This window comes from Tachypleus tridentatus, chromosome 6 (assembly GCF_004210375.1).
Source record: "Tachypleus tridentatus isolate NWPU-2018 chromosome 6, ASM421037v1, whole genome shotgun sequence".
Lineage (NCBI taxonomy): Eukaryota > Metazoa > Arthropoda > Merostomata > Xiphosura > Limulidae > Tachypleus > Tachypleus tridentatus.
This window is the reverse complement of record NC_134830.1, coordinates 127,439,141-127,455,435: the sequence shown is the minus strand read 5'-3', so window position 1 is coordinate 127,455,435 and position 16,295 is coordinate 127,439,141. Positions and strand designations below refer to the sequence as shown.

General features: G+C 31.6%; 1 protein-coding gene across 1 annotated transcript in view; it reads left to right on the top strand.

Moving 5' to 3' along the window:
* The window catches only part of LOC143253616 (attractin-like protein 1), a 107,700-nt gene that overhangs the window by 44,970 nt on the left and 46,435 nt on the right, over positions 1 to 16,295 (top strand). Inside the window, 4 exon segments of the mRNA XM_076507743.1 lie at positions 558 to 645; positions 2,494 to 2,558; positions 9,280 to 9,429; positions 10,535 to 10,653. Of these exon segments, the coding sequence (XP_076363858.1) occupies positions 558 to 645; positions 2,494 to 2,558; positions 9,280 to 9,429; positions 10,535 to 10,653 (422 nt within the window).

Here is a 16,295-nt window from a genome sequence, read left to right as displayed (position 1 = left end):
AAAAATGTATTTGATATTGATGGTGTGTAAGTATTCAAAAGTATGGTAACACTTTAAATAGGAACATGGATTTATTGCTTTATATTCAAGCAGGTTTCTACTTCAACTGCTAACAGTAGAATAAAAATTGGAAATAGGTGTAAAAGTATCTGCTAGGAATAAAATAGCTACAGAAAGTAAGTCTAAAAAGGTGAGAAGTGTAAACTCTGTTCATTAGTACATTGAAATTTTGTGATCAGTACTAACAATACTATACATTGTTTTGTATTTGCATTTATATTAATTATTTAATTTAAAGTTTAAAGTTTTTTTAGTCAAAGTTATTTTTCTGTTTTACTGTTTCTTAAATATGTTATTCAAATTAGTTTTTAATACATTCTACATATACCAATAGGTAAAAGCTTAATTTTTGCCAAAATTTTCATGGTATCACTGAGTTAGATTTATATGATAATTTACAAACTTATGAAGCTTATTAATGTGGGTGTTTGTGTAAAAGTAAACTATCAAATTAAGAATTATCATTTAAATATGTAGTTTGTTTATTTGTATAATAGGCTGTGATACTTGGCATGTTTTGAAGTCACAGGCTGCATTTGTACCTGACCCTGAACGTTTTGGACACACTGCAGTAACATATGATGGGTAAGCTGGCCAGATATGTATATGGCATGTGTTATTTATATATTCAGATATTAAAGTTTAAATGTTTTGAGATGGATTTGTTGGGTAATGAAAAACTTTATTATAAATGTACGATGTTTCAACAAGATTTGTCATCCTCAGGTACAGGTAGTTTACAGAGATACATCAGTATAGAACAAAGAGGTCACATGACTGGATATTGCCTCATAGTCTAATATAGGTATAATGGTTCCCTGAGGTGTTGATTTAAGGTGGGGCTATTTTCTTTAATTAAGATAGCTTCTTTTATTTTGGATTTATTAGTGTTAGATTCTTTGTTTAAAATTAGTGAATAATGCCATCTTGCTTTGACATTTCCATAAGTCAAACTACATCAAGTTAAATGTATACAATCATAAAATTTCCAAATATGCATTTATAAACACAATAACTGATTAAAATATAAGCATAAAACCCAAATGCAATCTAACTGTTTAGGAAACAAATACGTATAAGGCAAGAATCCCTTCTCAACTTGCCAAACACTAGGTACAACTCAAGAGAACATTGGACTAAGCTTCTTTTCTATGTTATGCTACAAATTCATACACTGGTAGAGGTATCTTCAGGTAATAACTTAATAGTGTGACATTTCCTCTTTTTTTTGGTTGTTAGCATACCATTCAACTTCAAACTGTCACCCAGCAACACAGCTTTGACTTTGCAAGTGGGTGTGTGTCTGATCTTAAACTTAAAAATATTAGAATATAAAATCCCCATTGAGAAATGCTTGGAAATTTTCCAGATGCTAATGAGAGACAGGTGGAACTTCAAATTTGGTCTTCTGTGCCAACAGCCATTATTCTCACAATATTGTGAATAATGGCTCGTAAAGTTTAGGCTTGTAACTGTGAGTAGGTCACATGACAGAAAAAAAACCAGCAGTTTTAAATATTTCTTTTTAACATAAAGGAAAAAACTTAGATAATGTAAAATTAAGTTATGATGTACTTGAAAATAGTAATCTCATTAAAATACATTGGTATTAAAGTGGTTTAATTAAATTTTGAATATATCTAAGTAACATACACAGAAAGGGTTTAAAAATGGTGTCAGTGACAGCTGTGGTCTTGGGTAAATTAACATCTTTGGGTACCAAGATATCTATATTAGACTATAAAGCAACATCCAGTCATGTGATGTTTTTGTTCTATACTGCACACACACACACACACACACACACACACACACACACACACACTTGTGTATCTCTGTAAACTACCTGCACCTGAGGATGACAAAATTTTGTCAAAACATTGCATATTTATAATAAACTTTTTTGTTACCCAGTCAAACCATCTTAAAACTTTTCTGAAAAGTGGGTTCCTTGTTATCAAGTTTCAATATTCAGATATGTGCAGTAACTTAAAATCCCTCTAGTATTTAACTTGTTTTATGTTGATATTAAGAAATGACATTGTGCACGATGATTTTTTTTACTTTAGTTTCTTTAAAGAACATGAGTGATGGAAGGGGGGACCTTTCTTACACACTGTCAAGAGAAACAGTTAAAAAATTGTTTTGTTTTTAAAAACTATTTTAATAAAGAGGTGTACAGGTTTCTACATTTAAATGTAACTATTAAGGTATAAATCTTGTTAACATTTTTTATCTTGTGTTATTTACTGGAGCTAACTTTTGACCCTGAGCAGGAGATGTTGCCAGCATAATGCTCAAAGGAGGTTATAAGCTAGTTCAGAAAGAAAAAAAGAAACAAATGTAAGATATCGACATGTTTAACCAGTTATATTTGTTTTGCTGCTGTTGTTTCTTTATTACCCATGGCAAATAAGGATTTTTATTTTCCAGGTCTATGTATGTTTTTGGTGGTTTTAATGGTCAGCTGTTGTCCAGTTTGCTCAAGTTTACCCCAGGTTTGTATTATTCTGCTGGTATTGCAAATTTTAAATATAATTGTATAAGTGACAGGTAAGATTATTAATTCCAAATTATACAATCTGTTGACACTATAGTCATTTCTCAATCTCCAGGATAACCACTCTTTGTCCCTCTAAGCACTGAGAATGCTTGCTCCAGTCTTTTGCACCCCACTCAAATGCCTTAGGGAGATTCTAATTTGCAAATTTTTCCACCAATTTCAGTGCATACTCTACCTGAGTATTTTATATAAGCATCTCATTTCTATAATGTAAATATTTTTTTTTAGACAAAGTATTCTTCAGGTATTTCTATCAAGAGGAGTTTTTGTTGTGATTATTTACTATTTATTTTGTGATCTTGAACATAGTTGGTGTTTCTGTGGTTATTGTTTCATTTATATTTATAAATTTAACAACAACAACAGAAAAACCTTACTGATTAGTATAAATTCCCAAGTTAATGTTTCTACTACAGAGATCAAATAGACCTTTTCTTTTCTACCTCTGCTATTTGGTGTTTGTCAACAATCAGGGGAGGGATCAGTCTCACTTGAAGCTGTTTGTGATATGATCAGTTGTGAAATGGAAACATACGTATACCGAGGGCATTTCTCTGTGTGGTTCTGTAGTGGCTTTTGCAAATGACCCAGTAATGACTGGTGAGAATTTATACTCACTCTTTTTCCACCTACTTCTTTTACTAGGTTGGCCACAACAGAAGATCATTTTGATCAATCATCTTCTGTTTGTTACTCTGGTTTTTGAGGGATTTATGCTATTGCATTTGATTCTATTTCTTCCTTGTTAGCAGAAAGGACAGCAAGTAACTACTTAGAATTTCCTCTTTCTATTGATATTGCTGTTCATGCAAGGAAATTTGCCACTCAGTTACACAATAGGGATAGCTATGCCTTGTCCCATACATTTATTGGATCAGCATACTTTGGCTTATCACCATCAGGAGGAGGCCAATTTAGATTGTCAATGGATGGACCAATTTTTGGACCTGTGATAATTTGAAACAGATCACAATTTTATCAGATTTGTCTTACTCTCATGACTTCTGAGGCACTTATCTTCAATCCAGCTTTTCTCTGAAGCTCATCAATGTTCCCCTCAGCATTTTGAGGACAGATTTGGGATTTTGCTGATGGTCTACCTCACTCAAGTTGTCTTACTCTTTTCTTTCTTCATTTTCCTGGCTGGTTTGTTATTTATTGGGTTACAGATACTTTGTTAGAAATAATTTGTTTACCATCTTCTACCCTAAAGGTAGAAGCTCATTTTCTCCATCCCATGTTATTTTCTAGAGTTAAAGATATTGGAATCTTGAATTGATATAGCCCTTTTACATTATCATTATTGGCTTCTTGCCTTTCTAGCTCTAATTTGGGAGTATTAGCCCATAGCATTTTCCTGCCCCCTTGTTTGGTTCTCATAATAGGGTCCACCTGTATTCTTGATGATATTCATCCATGGCAGACCAACAACAGTGGTGTTGGTAACTGTTCCATGGGTGGGGTGCAACAGGAGTATAATTACATCACTTCCTGGACATCTGGAGTTCTTTCCCCATGGATCCATAGATACTACATATTCTAACTTTAGAACTGGTCATTCAGTTTACATCAGCTCTGCCATTATCTGTTCAGTATGTTGTCTTTTCATCTCCAACAGATCCTCAGTGAGTGGAGTTTCTTTCACAGCCCATAAGAGAGTTGTTAGTCAAAAAGGCAGTTGTGATGGTCAGTTCTGTTCTTTTGAGATTTTATTTTTGTTTGTTCATGGTACCAAAGAAGACTGGAGAGTGGTGTCTAATTATTAATTTGTTTACCACAGTTGTATCCAGAGTTTTAAATAATTATTTCCTTTTCATCATAGTTCACAAAGGCAGGTTAAGTTACTTTAGAACTCTCTTTGATGAGAAAAATTTTACTTTATTTCTGTTGTTACAATACAAAGTGTGCACATTAGAAATTGCCTGTGATAGCTAAACTGATAATCACATAGTATGGCTTCACTTTTTAATTTTACTTACACAGACTAACTTATTTCCTCTTTGTATCACATATATTTATAAGATGTGACAGAAAAATCAATAAATATCTTGTCCTCTTGCAACTATGATACATTATTTGTAGTGAAAAAATATTAGAAGTTTCAAGTAAGTTGTCATGAGAATGTTACAAAAACCTAGTACAACAATTAATTTCAGACACTATGACTCATATAGAGTAACATAATAAAATTTGTTTTGAAAGTAAATAATCGTCAAATATTAAATCACTAAATTAACTAATTAATAACTTCTAAGATGAACAATTTTATATATTAAACAATAAGCCCTATTTTCAAGAAAAATATTTACAGTATTTTTTATACTATGCGCGAAGACTTTTCAGTTCATACACAAAGTCCACTCATACATTGTGCACTACCAACATTTGCGGTTCCCTTGTTGGTCTATCTTCAAATAGGGCATGTGGTAAGTTTCACATTGATAGAATTCTTTGTCTTGATTCAGTGTTTCCTAGGTCTTGTTTTGCCTGTTCTATCTGTATACTGGCACATTGACTCTGATATCTCATTATTTTGCTTGCCGGTCAGTTCATGGATGTTGATATCTTTGTCTTTATCCTGTGGTGTTTGAGGGTTTTTTTACCTGTTCTAACTGTATACTGGCACATTAGCCCTGACACCTCATTATTCTGCTTGCCAGTCAGTTCACTGATGTTGATGTCTTTGTATGTCTTATCTCCTCCCAATGGTCATAAGCCCAGAAGGTCTTCATCTTCTGTGTCTTCTTTTTGTTTTCACTTTATTTATAGTAAATTTTGTTCAAAACATCCTGTACTTCAACAGGTTTACTGCAAGATGAATTTGTTGATGGCTCTGAGTAGCAGAGTTGCAACCTTCTGCCCGAACTTGAGATATTTATCCTTGGCTTTCTTGTCATAGAAATGCTTTTGACTGCTTTTAGCTTTCCCAGTAGAGCTGCTTTGTCTTGTGCTTGGCTTTCTCCTGGAAACTTCGTTAAACCTATGTTTGGGATGTCACCTCTTGAGCCTTGCAGATGCTTAATGTTTTGCTTGCTCTTTTTTTCTTTTTGAGCTGTTGTAGTAACTTCAGATGCCTCTCCAGTCTCCTTTTTGTCTGTTTTGTCCAAACTTCTTCTGTCTGGTGTATTTCCAATCCATTTTCGTGCAAATGGTTTCAAGGTCTCCCACATAGTGTCCACTTTTATTTTTGACACAGAAAATCTTTTCACTCTGCCATCATTCAGCACACACACATACACCTCGCTCATCATCTGACCGCATTTACTGCACCCGTGACTTGAAGTACATTTATTTTCTTGTTCTTGAAATAGCCTCCACCAACTGGAATGTGGTGATTTGTTGGCACCTTTTGATGTGTGTGTAATATGTTCTAATCATTACAGGCATTGTTGACCTATTTGATGAATTGAGCTGACCATCAATCTTATACTGTTTCATTGTGAGGTTGGCACTTCATTCTTGTGGTGAATCTGATGGGTTGTTTTGATTCTGTTTATTCTGGCAGCAGCATTCATAGTGATAGTCACTCTCTTCTTTGTTCTTGCCACCACCATCTTTTTATGTAGTTCCAACTGGTTTATATTGATATTTCTGCTGTTGGTTGTTGGTAATTGATTTGCATTCATTTACAGTGTGTCCTATTTTGTGACATATAACATCTCTTCTTTATTTTGGCCCAATATTGTTAGATGGTTAGGGTGCTCAACTCATAATTTGAGGGTCATAGGTTTGAATTTCCATCACACCAAACATGCTTGTCCTTTTAGCTATGGGGAGCATTATAATGTGTAGTCAATCTCACTATTCATTGGTAAAAGAGTAATCCAAAAGTTGGCAGTGGTTGGTGATCACTAGTTGCCTTCCCTCTAGTCTTACAGATAGTCCTTATGTAACTCTGTGTAAAGTAAAAAAAATAAAAAAAAACTTCTCTGTTTTGTTCACTGAGTTCTTGTCACTTTTGGGAATTTGTTTTTATGGTCAGCTGTCATTTGTTTTAGCTGTAACTGGTTATACTTAAACTTGCCAGTTATAGTCCCTCCATTGCCTTCCATATACTGTTTTTCCAGGTTGATCATTTAATTCACGTTTTTAGTGCTCTCTCCTTGAGGAACAGTGAAATGTCAGTTGAGTGCATGATCACGAACTGATTACATATTAGTAGATCTGCCAATCCCACAAAACTATTTTTACACTTTCCATGTCAGTTGATATTGTGAACTATCACAGTAGACGTGCCATAAACTGAAATACAGTTTCTCCAGTGTCAGGTTTAGTTTCTCTGATTTTTGTGCAAAAACACCTACTTCAGTTCATAATGTTTTCAGCAAGGCCACTTTTAATTTGTCATAGTTCATGTTGTCATGCCTGCATACACCTATAGTTTTTTTTGTAGAAAAAGTGAACTGAAACAGTCTGTCCTGTCACTTTTAACCCAGTTCAAAAATATCAGTTTTTTAGACATTCAAGAGTCTGCTTCAGACAGATGTATGTAAGGTTCTAAAATACTTCTGTAATATTTTTTATACGTACGTGAAGTTGCTGTAGAAATTGATCTAGCTAAAATGTCTGTGCATGGCATTCTACAGTAAATTCCCACTCAAGTTTATGATTACTATTAGTTTAACTCAAAATTTTCTTTGTTTCTAGACTTCACATGGTGGAGTAAAATTGGCTAAGTAATGATTAATGATCTTATTTTGTTTAACAGCTTGTTCGGTGTCTTCCACAAATTGAGTAGTGAATGAATGTAAAACTTGTTAAATTACTATATCTAGTAGTGTTAGTGTAAAAGTTATGTTTATGATATTTTGAGAAAGAGTTTTTTTGGCAAAAATGAGAAACAAGTTAATATGTAATGACATACAAATGTTTGAAGATTTTCTGTATCACCTGAGTATTACATTAGTAATGATGCTTACTCATAGGGTTGCATATAGTATAAATGAACCAGTAAGCTCAGATGTTGAACAATGAAACTGCTTAAGGGTGACCAATGTAAAAATTTGATTTTGTATACTAATACATCAGGCTTGGGAAAAAATATTTACAAGTTTATAAGGCAATTTCAGTGTCACTTTATTTTGTTGAGGAATTACCACAGTCACCTGAATGTGCAAATACTGAAGGTATTTGTTTCCCACATTCTTAACTCATGTTGTGAAGTTGCTATAAGGACAGTACTTCTCTTGCAACAAACTAGTATGGAAAGTAAAATGGGTGCAAAGACACATAATGTGCACAGAATGCCGCTGAGTAAGAACAGTGGAAAGTTAAAAGCAGGGCACATTACTATTCTTGTATGTAAAAACTTTCCAGTACATAGGTGGATATATACAGGTTCCTTAAATAAGAAAAAAAAGTTTCATAGTGCTTAAAATGATTACTAATTTTAATTGTGTACGTACATATATCATTGTTTTGAACAAAATAATTGCATTTCAATCCAATTATATACTACTACAAACTACCTTCAGGTAATAGTATATTATTCCAAGATTCATAACGTTCAGCCATCTGCCTAAACTGCATATACGTAGTTTTATTTAATTTATTGGTTTTGGTACTGAAGTGATGTGTGTTTTCTTTTCTCTTTGTAAAGATAGCTGTCTAATGATTTCAGTTTTCTTTCCTGTAAATAAAAACTTCACATTTACTGACAAAGACTGATTACTACAGTAGGTTTTCTGTCCCAAGCAAGGTTGTTGTGCCTCACCATGGAGACCAAAAACAGTCCATAAACCTTCTTAGATGATGCAGAGCTCTTTTTGTCTCAAACCTTAACTCAAGGGAATCGTATTTTTTTGGTCAAAAAATTAAATTGGCATTGTCATATCTGACTCAGTAAAGTTTCCATGATTAGAGTACTTGCATGATTGATGACATAGCACTTTTCACATGAATGCAAATATTATTAATGATACATGATGACCAAGAGATCCTAAAATTTAAAATCAAAATCAAACTTTATGTAATATGATGTTCATTGATACATTATGCAGCATGCAAATAAACTCAATACTGTGTGTAAAAGACAGGAAAACTAATCATAGAATGTTTGATTTTTACTATTAGAGTTGAACATTTGGCATGTGATAAAGATACTGATATTTATAAATGGAAGTTTGGTGGACCTTTCTACATTGCATTAGTGAGTTTATTTAAAATTGAAAATGATAATAAATGTGTTTTATATCAGTAAAGGATTTGTAGATTAAAATAAAGTTATTCAAAAGTATATAATAAAGGAAATTTTTAGCAAGTATTTGAAGCAAAACGTGTAGTATGAAGCTCCATATTACTCCTGTCACCTAGAGCATTATAATACATGTAGTGGTTGCATGTGTATTAGTATTTGAGTGAATTATGAAATAGTATGTTTTAAAGTGTCTTGAGATATTTGATAGTATTTTCTTGGAGTAGGTAGTAACTAGTTTTCTAAAATAATGTAGTAGGTTATAATCTTGAAAGCTTTAAGTATTTCAACCCAATATTTATTTTATATGTTCATTTATTATTTTTTATTATTAATAATTTATTATTAATTTTCTATTAAAAGGAATGGAAAATGTAATGTGAATAACCTAAATTATTGCATGTGTTAAGTTGTTGTTCACTTTTAATTTTTAAATGTCTTTACTTACCTTTTAAACTTTCAGGCAGTTGTGAGATCCATGAATCTTCTGAAGATTGTGAAATGTCACTTCCTGGACGAAAATGTTGGTGGAATTTTAACAAAAAAACTTGTGAACCAGTGTTTCATACCTTAACACACAAATCATCTCATCTCTCCTGCCAAAGAAGGAACAGTGAGAAACAATATTGTTCTTTGAGTTTGAACTTGAAATAGAAGTTTTTATTATTAACAGTAAAGAGCAAATGATTCTTTTTCCAGTAAAATATTCATTATTAAGAAAAATATAAATAATTAACAATTTTGTATAAGATTAATGTTGGCTTTTGTAGATTTGTACAAAGTCATTACTTATGGTTTTATTTCTTGAGATTTGAAAAATATGGCTTTCTTAATGTTCAGTTGAAAATATTTTAATATCTGAAAGATTATTCATTCAAAACCATGTTGTTATTCATGATCTATATAGACATTTTATCATAAAGTTAAAGAAATTTGTTAAGTTTTAGAAATGTTATCATTGTGTTGTAACTTTTTCCAAGTTAAATGATAACAAGTTTATTTATTATTTTATTATCATAATACAAAGTTTCAATTAATGGTACCTTTCAGTGTTTTGCAGTAAACTAAAAATAAAAAGGATTAAGAAGGAAGTTTGAATACAATATTTTACAATGTAATGGCATAAAGTCAAAAGAAATATATATTTTGAAGCTGTATTCATGATTTTAAAACATTTTGTTATGTAATTATGACAGATAGTTCTCTTATGTTTTTATATGTATCATGACTCATGGTAGTGAGTCTTGTAAACAAGGAAGAAGTAAGCATTTGCACCCTAAAACATGTAGCCACTGCTTTGAGTCTTTTTACATGACGTGATTTTGTACAAAATTGACTCCTATAAAACTTCTTCATTGTCAGCACTAACATGCACACAAATGACCAAATGAAAAGTAACTCGTACATCTGTTATAACCAGTAAAACTGACAAACATGATAACAAATAATTATAAACCAAATGTAGAGTTTAATTTTTTTTTTTTTAGCAAGCAATTTTAAAATGTGTGTACAGTGATATTGGTTGCCTTGGCTGCATTCTGATATCAATTCCTTTTGTCACTGTTTGTATAACAAATAACTTTTTTCTTGGCTACACTTTTTTTTACAGCCAAGATGATATTGGTTTAGATTGTTATTAACAGTTATTGGTTTTATAGGGTAAGCTGTGAGTTACATCAACAAGAAATGAAACTAATGTACTGTTTCTCTTTCATTAGTTAATTTCACTTCCCTCTGTGAGAAGTTGACATCCTGCCCCAGTTGTCTTGCCAACACATATGATTGTGTATGGTGTGGTTCTCTGTGCTCTTATAAACGATGTTCAAAGTCACAGAAAGTAAGAAACTTACACTTTGTGTATCTACTTTACCATAAAAGAGAGCTCTTCCATTTTAAACTATGTACAGTTGCAGTGTAGGCTATATTATATGTTAGGCAAAGGACATTAGTCACTGTAGGTCTTGAACTCAAATGTAATACTTGGCAGACAAAATATGTCAAGCATATCAGATTTAACTGGCAAAATATGACGGTTGATCTACAGAGATGAGACTTGTATGTTCAAGCTTCCAACAGTATAAGCCACACTATTACATTTAAGTTTATAAAACTATTTTAAATTTACAAGTGTAATTGAATTCAAAACAAATTGAAATTAAGGCTGATATTTTAGTCATATTTAATATGTAAAATGGTCAGTGCACTTGAGACTTGAAGACTTGTTATATACAGGAGGTATTAGCATATATTGCACTTTATTGCCCATACTAAGCAACTACACTGTATTAAAATATTAATTATAGAGTAACATTTAATATTACAATGGGATCAATGTCATGCTATGAAAATAGAAATAAAAACTTGGCAGTTTCCAAAGGTGAATTGTTCTTCATTAGGAGAAAACTAGGAATGACCAACTAATGCTAAGCATGAGAAAAGATGGAGTGATGTTGTGGCAGGCCACCACAAAAGTTTGATAATGTTTTGAATAACTTTTATTCTATTGTGGCAAGTGTGTATCATTTTCATTGTAAGATAAAACAGGAAACTAAAATGTTAGATATAAAAAAAAGTTAGAGAAATTTTGTTTTAAAAAAGGAAAAATGTTTAGAGAAACTATATTGAATACTAACAAAGTAAAATAAAAATGGGATATGAAGATTGAATAAATTTTTCATTACAGGCTTGGTATAATATACACAAGCTCATTTACACATATGCAAATGTTAAGTATTTGCACTATAACTTTTGATACAGCATGTGTATCTTTACAAAATTTGATAGACTTTTAGTAAAGTTTACAAGTATTTTGTATACAAAAAAATCAGATTTTTTAATGAAATATTTTTACTAAAGATTTGTTTGTGAAAATAGTCTGTTTTGTTACTAGTCTGAGTGCAAAGTGATTTTATGTAATAATTAAAAATTATTCTTTGTCCCAGAAACCTCAAATATTATTTTCATAATCTCTAAAGCTTCCTAAATACATTTCAAATGCTTGTTTTCAGTAAGATGTATCTTATGTTATTTTCTATACTCCAATTTTGGGGTCTATCACTTGATCAACTTTGTATCTGCATTAAAAATATTAACAAATAAATATAAATTATGCTTTTTTCATTCTGGAATCACAACATTTGAAAACACAAAAATACAAATATTTAGTCTGTGTAGCTTAAGCCTCATAACACTATATATATGAACATATATATTTATTTTTTTATTATACTGACCTTCCAGTCATGCCAAGTTAACATTACGTAGCTTTCATTGATGAGGTACATTTGCACCCAGGTCACATATCCAGCAATAGAAAACTGAACTTTAGACTTCCATGTCTTGGCTGTGTTTTACTGGACTATTATTTTGTAAAATACAGCCATATTTCAGTTATTATACATTATGTATGCACATATAGATTATTATTGTTTATAAATAAATTATTAATCTTATTTTTCTTAACATATTGAACAATAAGTTAAGAAGTAAAGAAAACAGTTATCTTTTCTCACTATGACTTTTGTACTCAGTTGTTACTGAACATCGGTTTCTGAGCCTTTTAAAATTTCACAGGTGGAGGATATAAAAAAAAAATTTTAGATTTTATATATATAGTTGAATAACCAGAAAATCATAAATAACTACACTAATACCATAGAATTCCACTATAATTTATTAAGCTCAGTAACTAAGATGTATTTAGATTTTAAAAAAATATGAAACTATAAGCAGACTAAAGACTCAAAATACCTTATTGAAATTTTGGATCAAAAGAAAACTGTAGCCTTTTCAATGATCAAAATGGCTAAGAAAACCACTCTTGGGACATTCAAACATGTTGAATGGTTATTCATATGCCATATCCTGTAGTAAGAGTACATAAGGGACCATTTCAAAAATGAAAAAAATTGAATGGTGCCACCATGTTTGATTCAGTGCATAAACCATATGTTAGCAAAGTAAAAAGACATGAGGTTCTTATTTTATATTCTAACTTATCAGTATTAGTAATTTGAGTTTCTGGTTTGTATGAAACTACAGACATAGTATTTTGACAACACAAAGATCTTATTTTAAATGGTGCTGTATTCAACATACCATATGACTTACTAAAATATATATTTAACTGTTATTTTAATATTTACTTTTAAATTAAAAATTAACTTGTATATAATATTAAAGTTTGAATTACGTATAATTTGATTCCAAAGTTATTGACATAAAATAGTAGTTCAATAAACTTTTGAATGCAAATCAACAAGTGAAATGAAATGGTTTTTGACCCAAGAGCAGTCATGAAAGAGTTAAAAAGAAAATATGAAATATAAGAAAAAATAAATAAAAACCAAATATGTTAAATGAGTATAAGTAAATAATGAATATTGAAAAATATTTTTGATAATGCAAAATGTGAAGTTCATCTCAAATGCACTTTCTTTAAATGTAACTTGCATTATTCACTTTTTATACAGGATGTACATTGAATTATTCACATCAATGCAATATATAGACTTCATGCTGACTTCAAAACAAACAAATTACTGATATGCTTTTTGAAAAATAAACAAACTGTTACTCTATATCTGAAGGTTAACAAAAATGGCCTATGAAGGTTTAAATGTTGCTCTTTATTTTATTTAAATAAAAGTTTTAATACCCATACCAACTGTCTTGAGATACATTTTTACTTTAAGTGGGTTTCTCATCATCATGAGACTACCATAGTATATTTATGCAATCATATTTGAAATTTTCTTTTTTAGAGTTAATACCATATTATTTCTAACTAATAGAAAGCTGCTATATCAAATGACGTATGATATTATATTGTTTCCTGAACAGAGAATTGTTAATTTATTTTTTAAGTATAAGTTTCATTCCAAGAGGAAACATATCTTCTACTTGGATGAATTAGTACCAGCTCTTATGTAATGCAAAGCCTAAAATTTGACACTTATGAGAAATCGTCTTTTTATTTGCATGTTACTATTTTGTTCTTTGGTGCATTATTTCATTAAATAAAAAATTTAGTGCACTACTACCATTAGTATATAAAAAGTAGGGTTAAGTATCATCAACAATTGAAAGCATGAAAAGAAGGTTCAAGTAAGTACTTTATTTCTTGTTTTTGTTGTGTATTCTTGATTTATTATTATACAAGTAACTAAAATGTAAAAATTGAAGACACTTTAAGTTGGTTAAGGTTGGATTAGGTAAAAAATATATAGTTTTATTAAAATTTTTTAAAAGGCATGCACACAAATAGTTCAGAGTAGCTGATGGGTAACATAATTCAATGATGTAGTGTAAATCCTGTACACACCAAGTGATTTACAACATATAATGGCATAAACAATAATTAGATACAGTTCAAATATTAATGATATATAAATACAAATACACGAATACTGTTACCAGTTTAAAGCTACTTCACGTAAACAAGAGTTGTTTCATGTCACAATTTGAAGTCATTCTAAAAGAAGAGGTAACTTGTATTTTTTTTTTTTTTTTTGTGGTTACAAGGCCAGTGAAATTAGCCAACCTTTTATGGAATTAGTGTACAGAAAATAAGAGACAAAATATAAAGTTTTACTAGAAAAACGTTGAAAACGTATTTAAGAGGTTTTAGAGATTATGTAAACAAAATTTGAAATTTTTGGTATGAAGAAAAGTATTTTCAGTCTTAATGTGAAAATCACTTTGAACTTGAGCTTGTAAAGAAAAATATGCATCCTTTTTGAGCTTATTAAAAATATTTCATTAAAAAAATGACTTTTTTTCTATGTAACAGATTTGTTTACTGAAAGTCTGCTAAATTTTATAAAGATACACAAAAGTTTTAAAAGTTGAAAATATCAAAACTGTTGACTTTAAAAAAGTACAAAGTGATAGCTTGGTCAGTCAGTTCAACTGGGCCTATGTAGAAAGAGTTGATATGAACTGTGTTAGTATATAAAGTCGTCATCATTCAATGATAGCCCTCCATCATAAAGAGAATCTTCTGTCTTTTCAGTTTACCTCCTCTGGGATCTGAACTTCCACACACGTTTGCCATTCTTAACAGGTATTGTGAACATTGTCTGATGCTAGTGTTTGGGTATAGTACTTATGAAACCCTGGCATTGTTGCCTGTTCCTTTGTAGGACTTTGTGGTGGATGGGGTTAGTGGGTACTGAATCTTTCTTCTTTTGTTATGGACCTCCCCAATTCCAAATCCAAATAGATATTTGGGAATATCTTTATGGAAACATCTGCCCCAAAACACAGGTTACTCTCTGTGCTGTGTTGAATTCCTCATGAGGAGTTATTGTTGAGAGGGATTTGAAGAACATCCCAAATTCAAAGATCCTTGCTGGTTTCTCCACCCGTGGAATTTCTGCGGTGAGGTATATCTCCACTGATAAGGACGGAATTATGCTGCCATACCAGTATTCTAATTTTGATATTTACATCTCCACATCTGCCTGCTGCTGTCATGGCAGGTTATCTGAACTGTAATGTATGGCCATATATTTCCAACCTTCTCAGGTGTTTCTAGTGTCAGTGGTTTGGTCACTTGAAGGCATCGTGTCATAGGTATCTGAAGTGCTAGTTGCTGTGGCAAAGATCAAGAAACCTATGGGTGTAAGCTGTGTTAATTATAGTGGCTCTAGCCCCTCTTACTTTCATTATTACCCCAGTTGGGTGAAGGAAAGAGGTACAGCATTTTAAAACAATTTGCAAAATATCTTACCCCAAGAATCAGCAGTTATCCCCAACTCCATCTCAGGCATATGCTGTTGCACTATGTTTCACTGCTACAGTGGGAGTGCAGACATCTTTCTATACCTCTAACAAAGTTATTCTCAAATTATGTGAGGAATCTTTTTCCCTCTGTGGAAAAGTGTAGTCAATGTCTACACCTGTCTGTTCCCACCATTCCTCCCAGTGACTGTCTAAGTCCATTTCCTTTAGCTCCAGTTTGTGGCATCTGCTCTGGGCTGCCTTCTTCATCTCCATGATGTAGAACAATTATTCTTTCATGAATTCAGTTGCTGGAAACTACATTCCCAATTGACCCAGAGCAGAATCCATTGTGGTTTATGGACATCCTCCTAATAAAGCAAAACAATGTCATTGTAAACTAAAGTGCTCTTCTCCACTGAAATAAAAATAGCCACTTTGATATAGTGGAATTGTTGAGGTTTCCATTTTAATCTGGATGTCATTAAGACCAGGATTGATTCCTATCATTCTGTGTATCTTTCCTTTCAGGAAATATTTCTGAAACTTGCAGATAGAGTTGCCTTTCTGCAGTTTTCATTATACTGAAATAACAGGTTGTGTGATAGACGAGTGCATAGAAGGGTGACATTGCTGGTCGACCTGCATGCAACAACCTTTTCTTTGCCACACTATATACTCTTGAAAGCTGTCATTGTCGCTGTTTCTTTGGGTCAAACCATCACTGTTTATTCTTTCTACTTGTCTTCTGGAGAG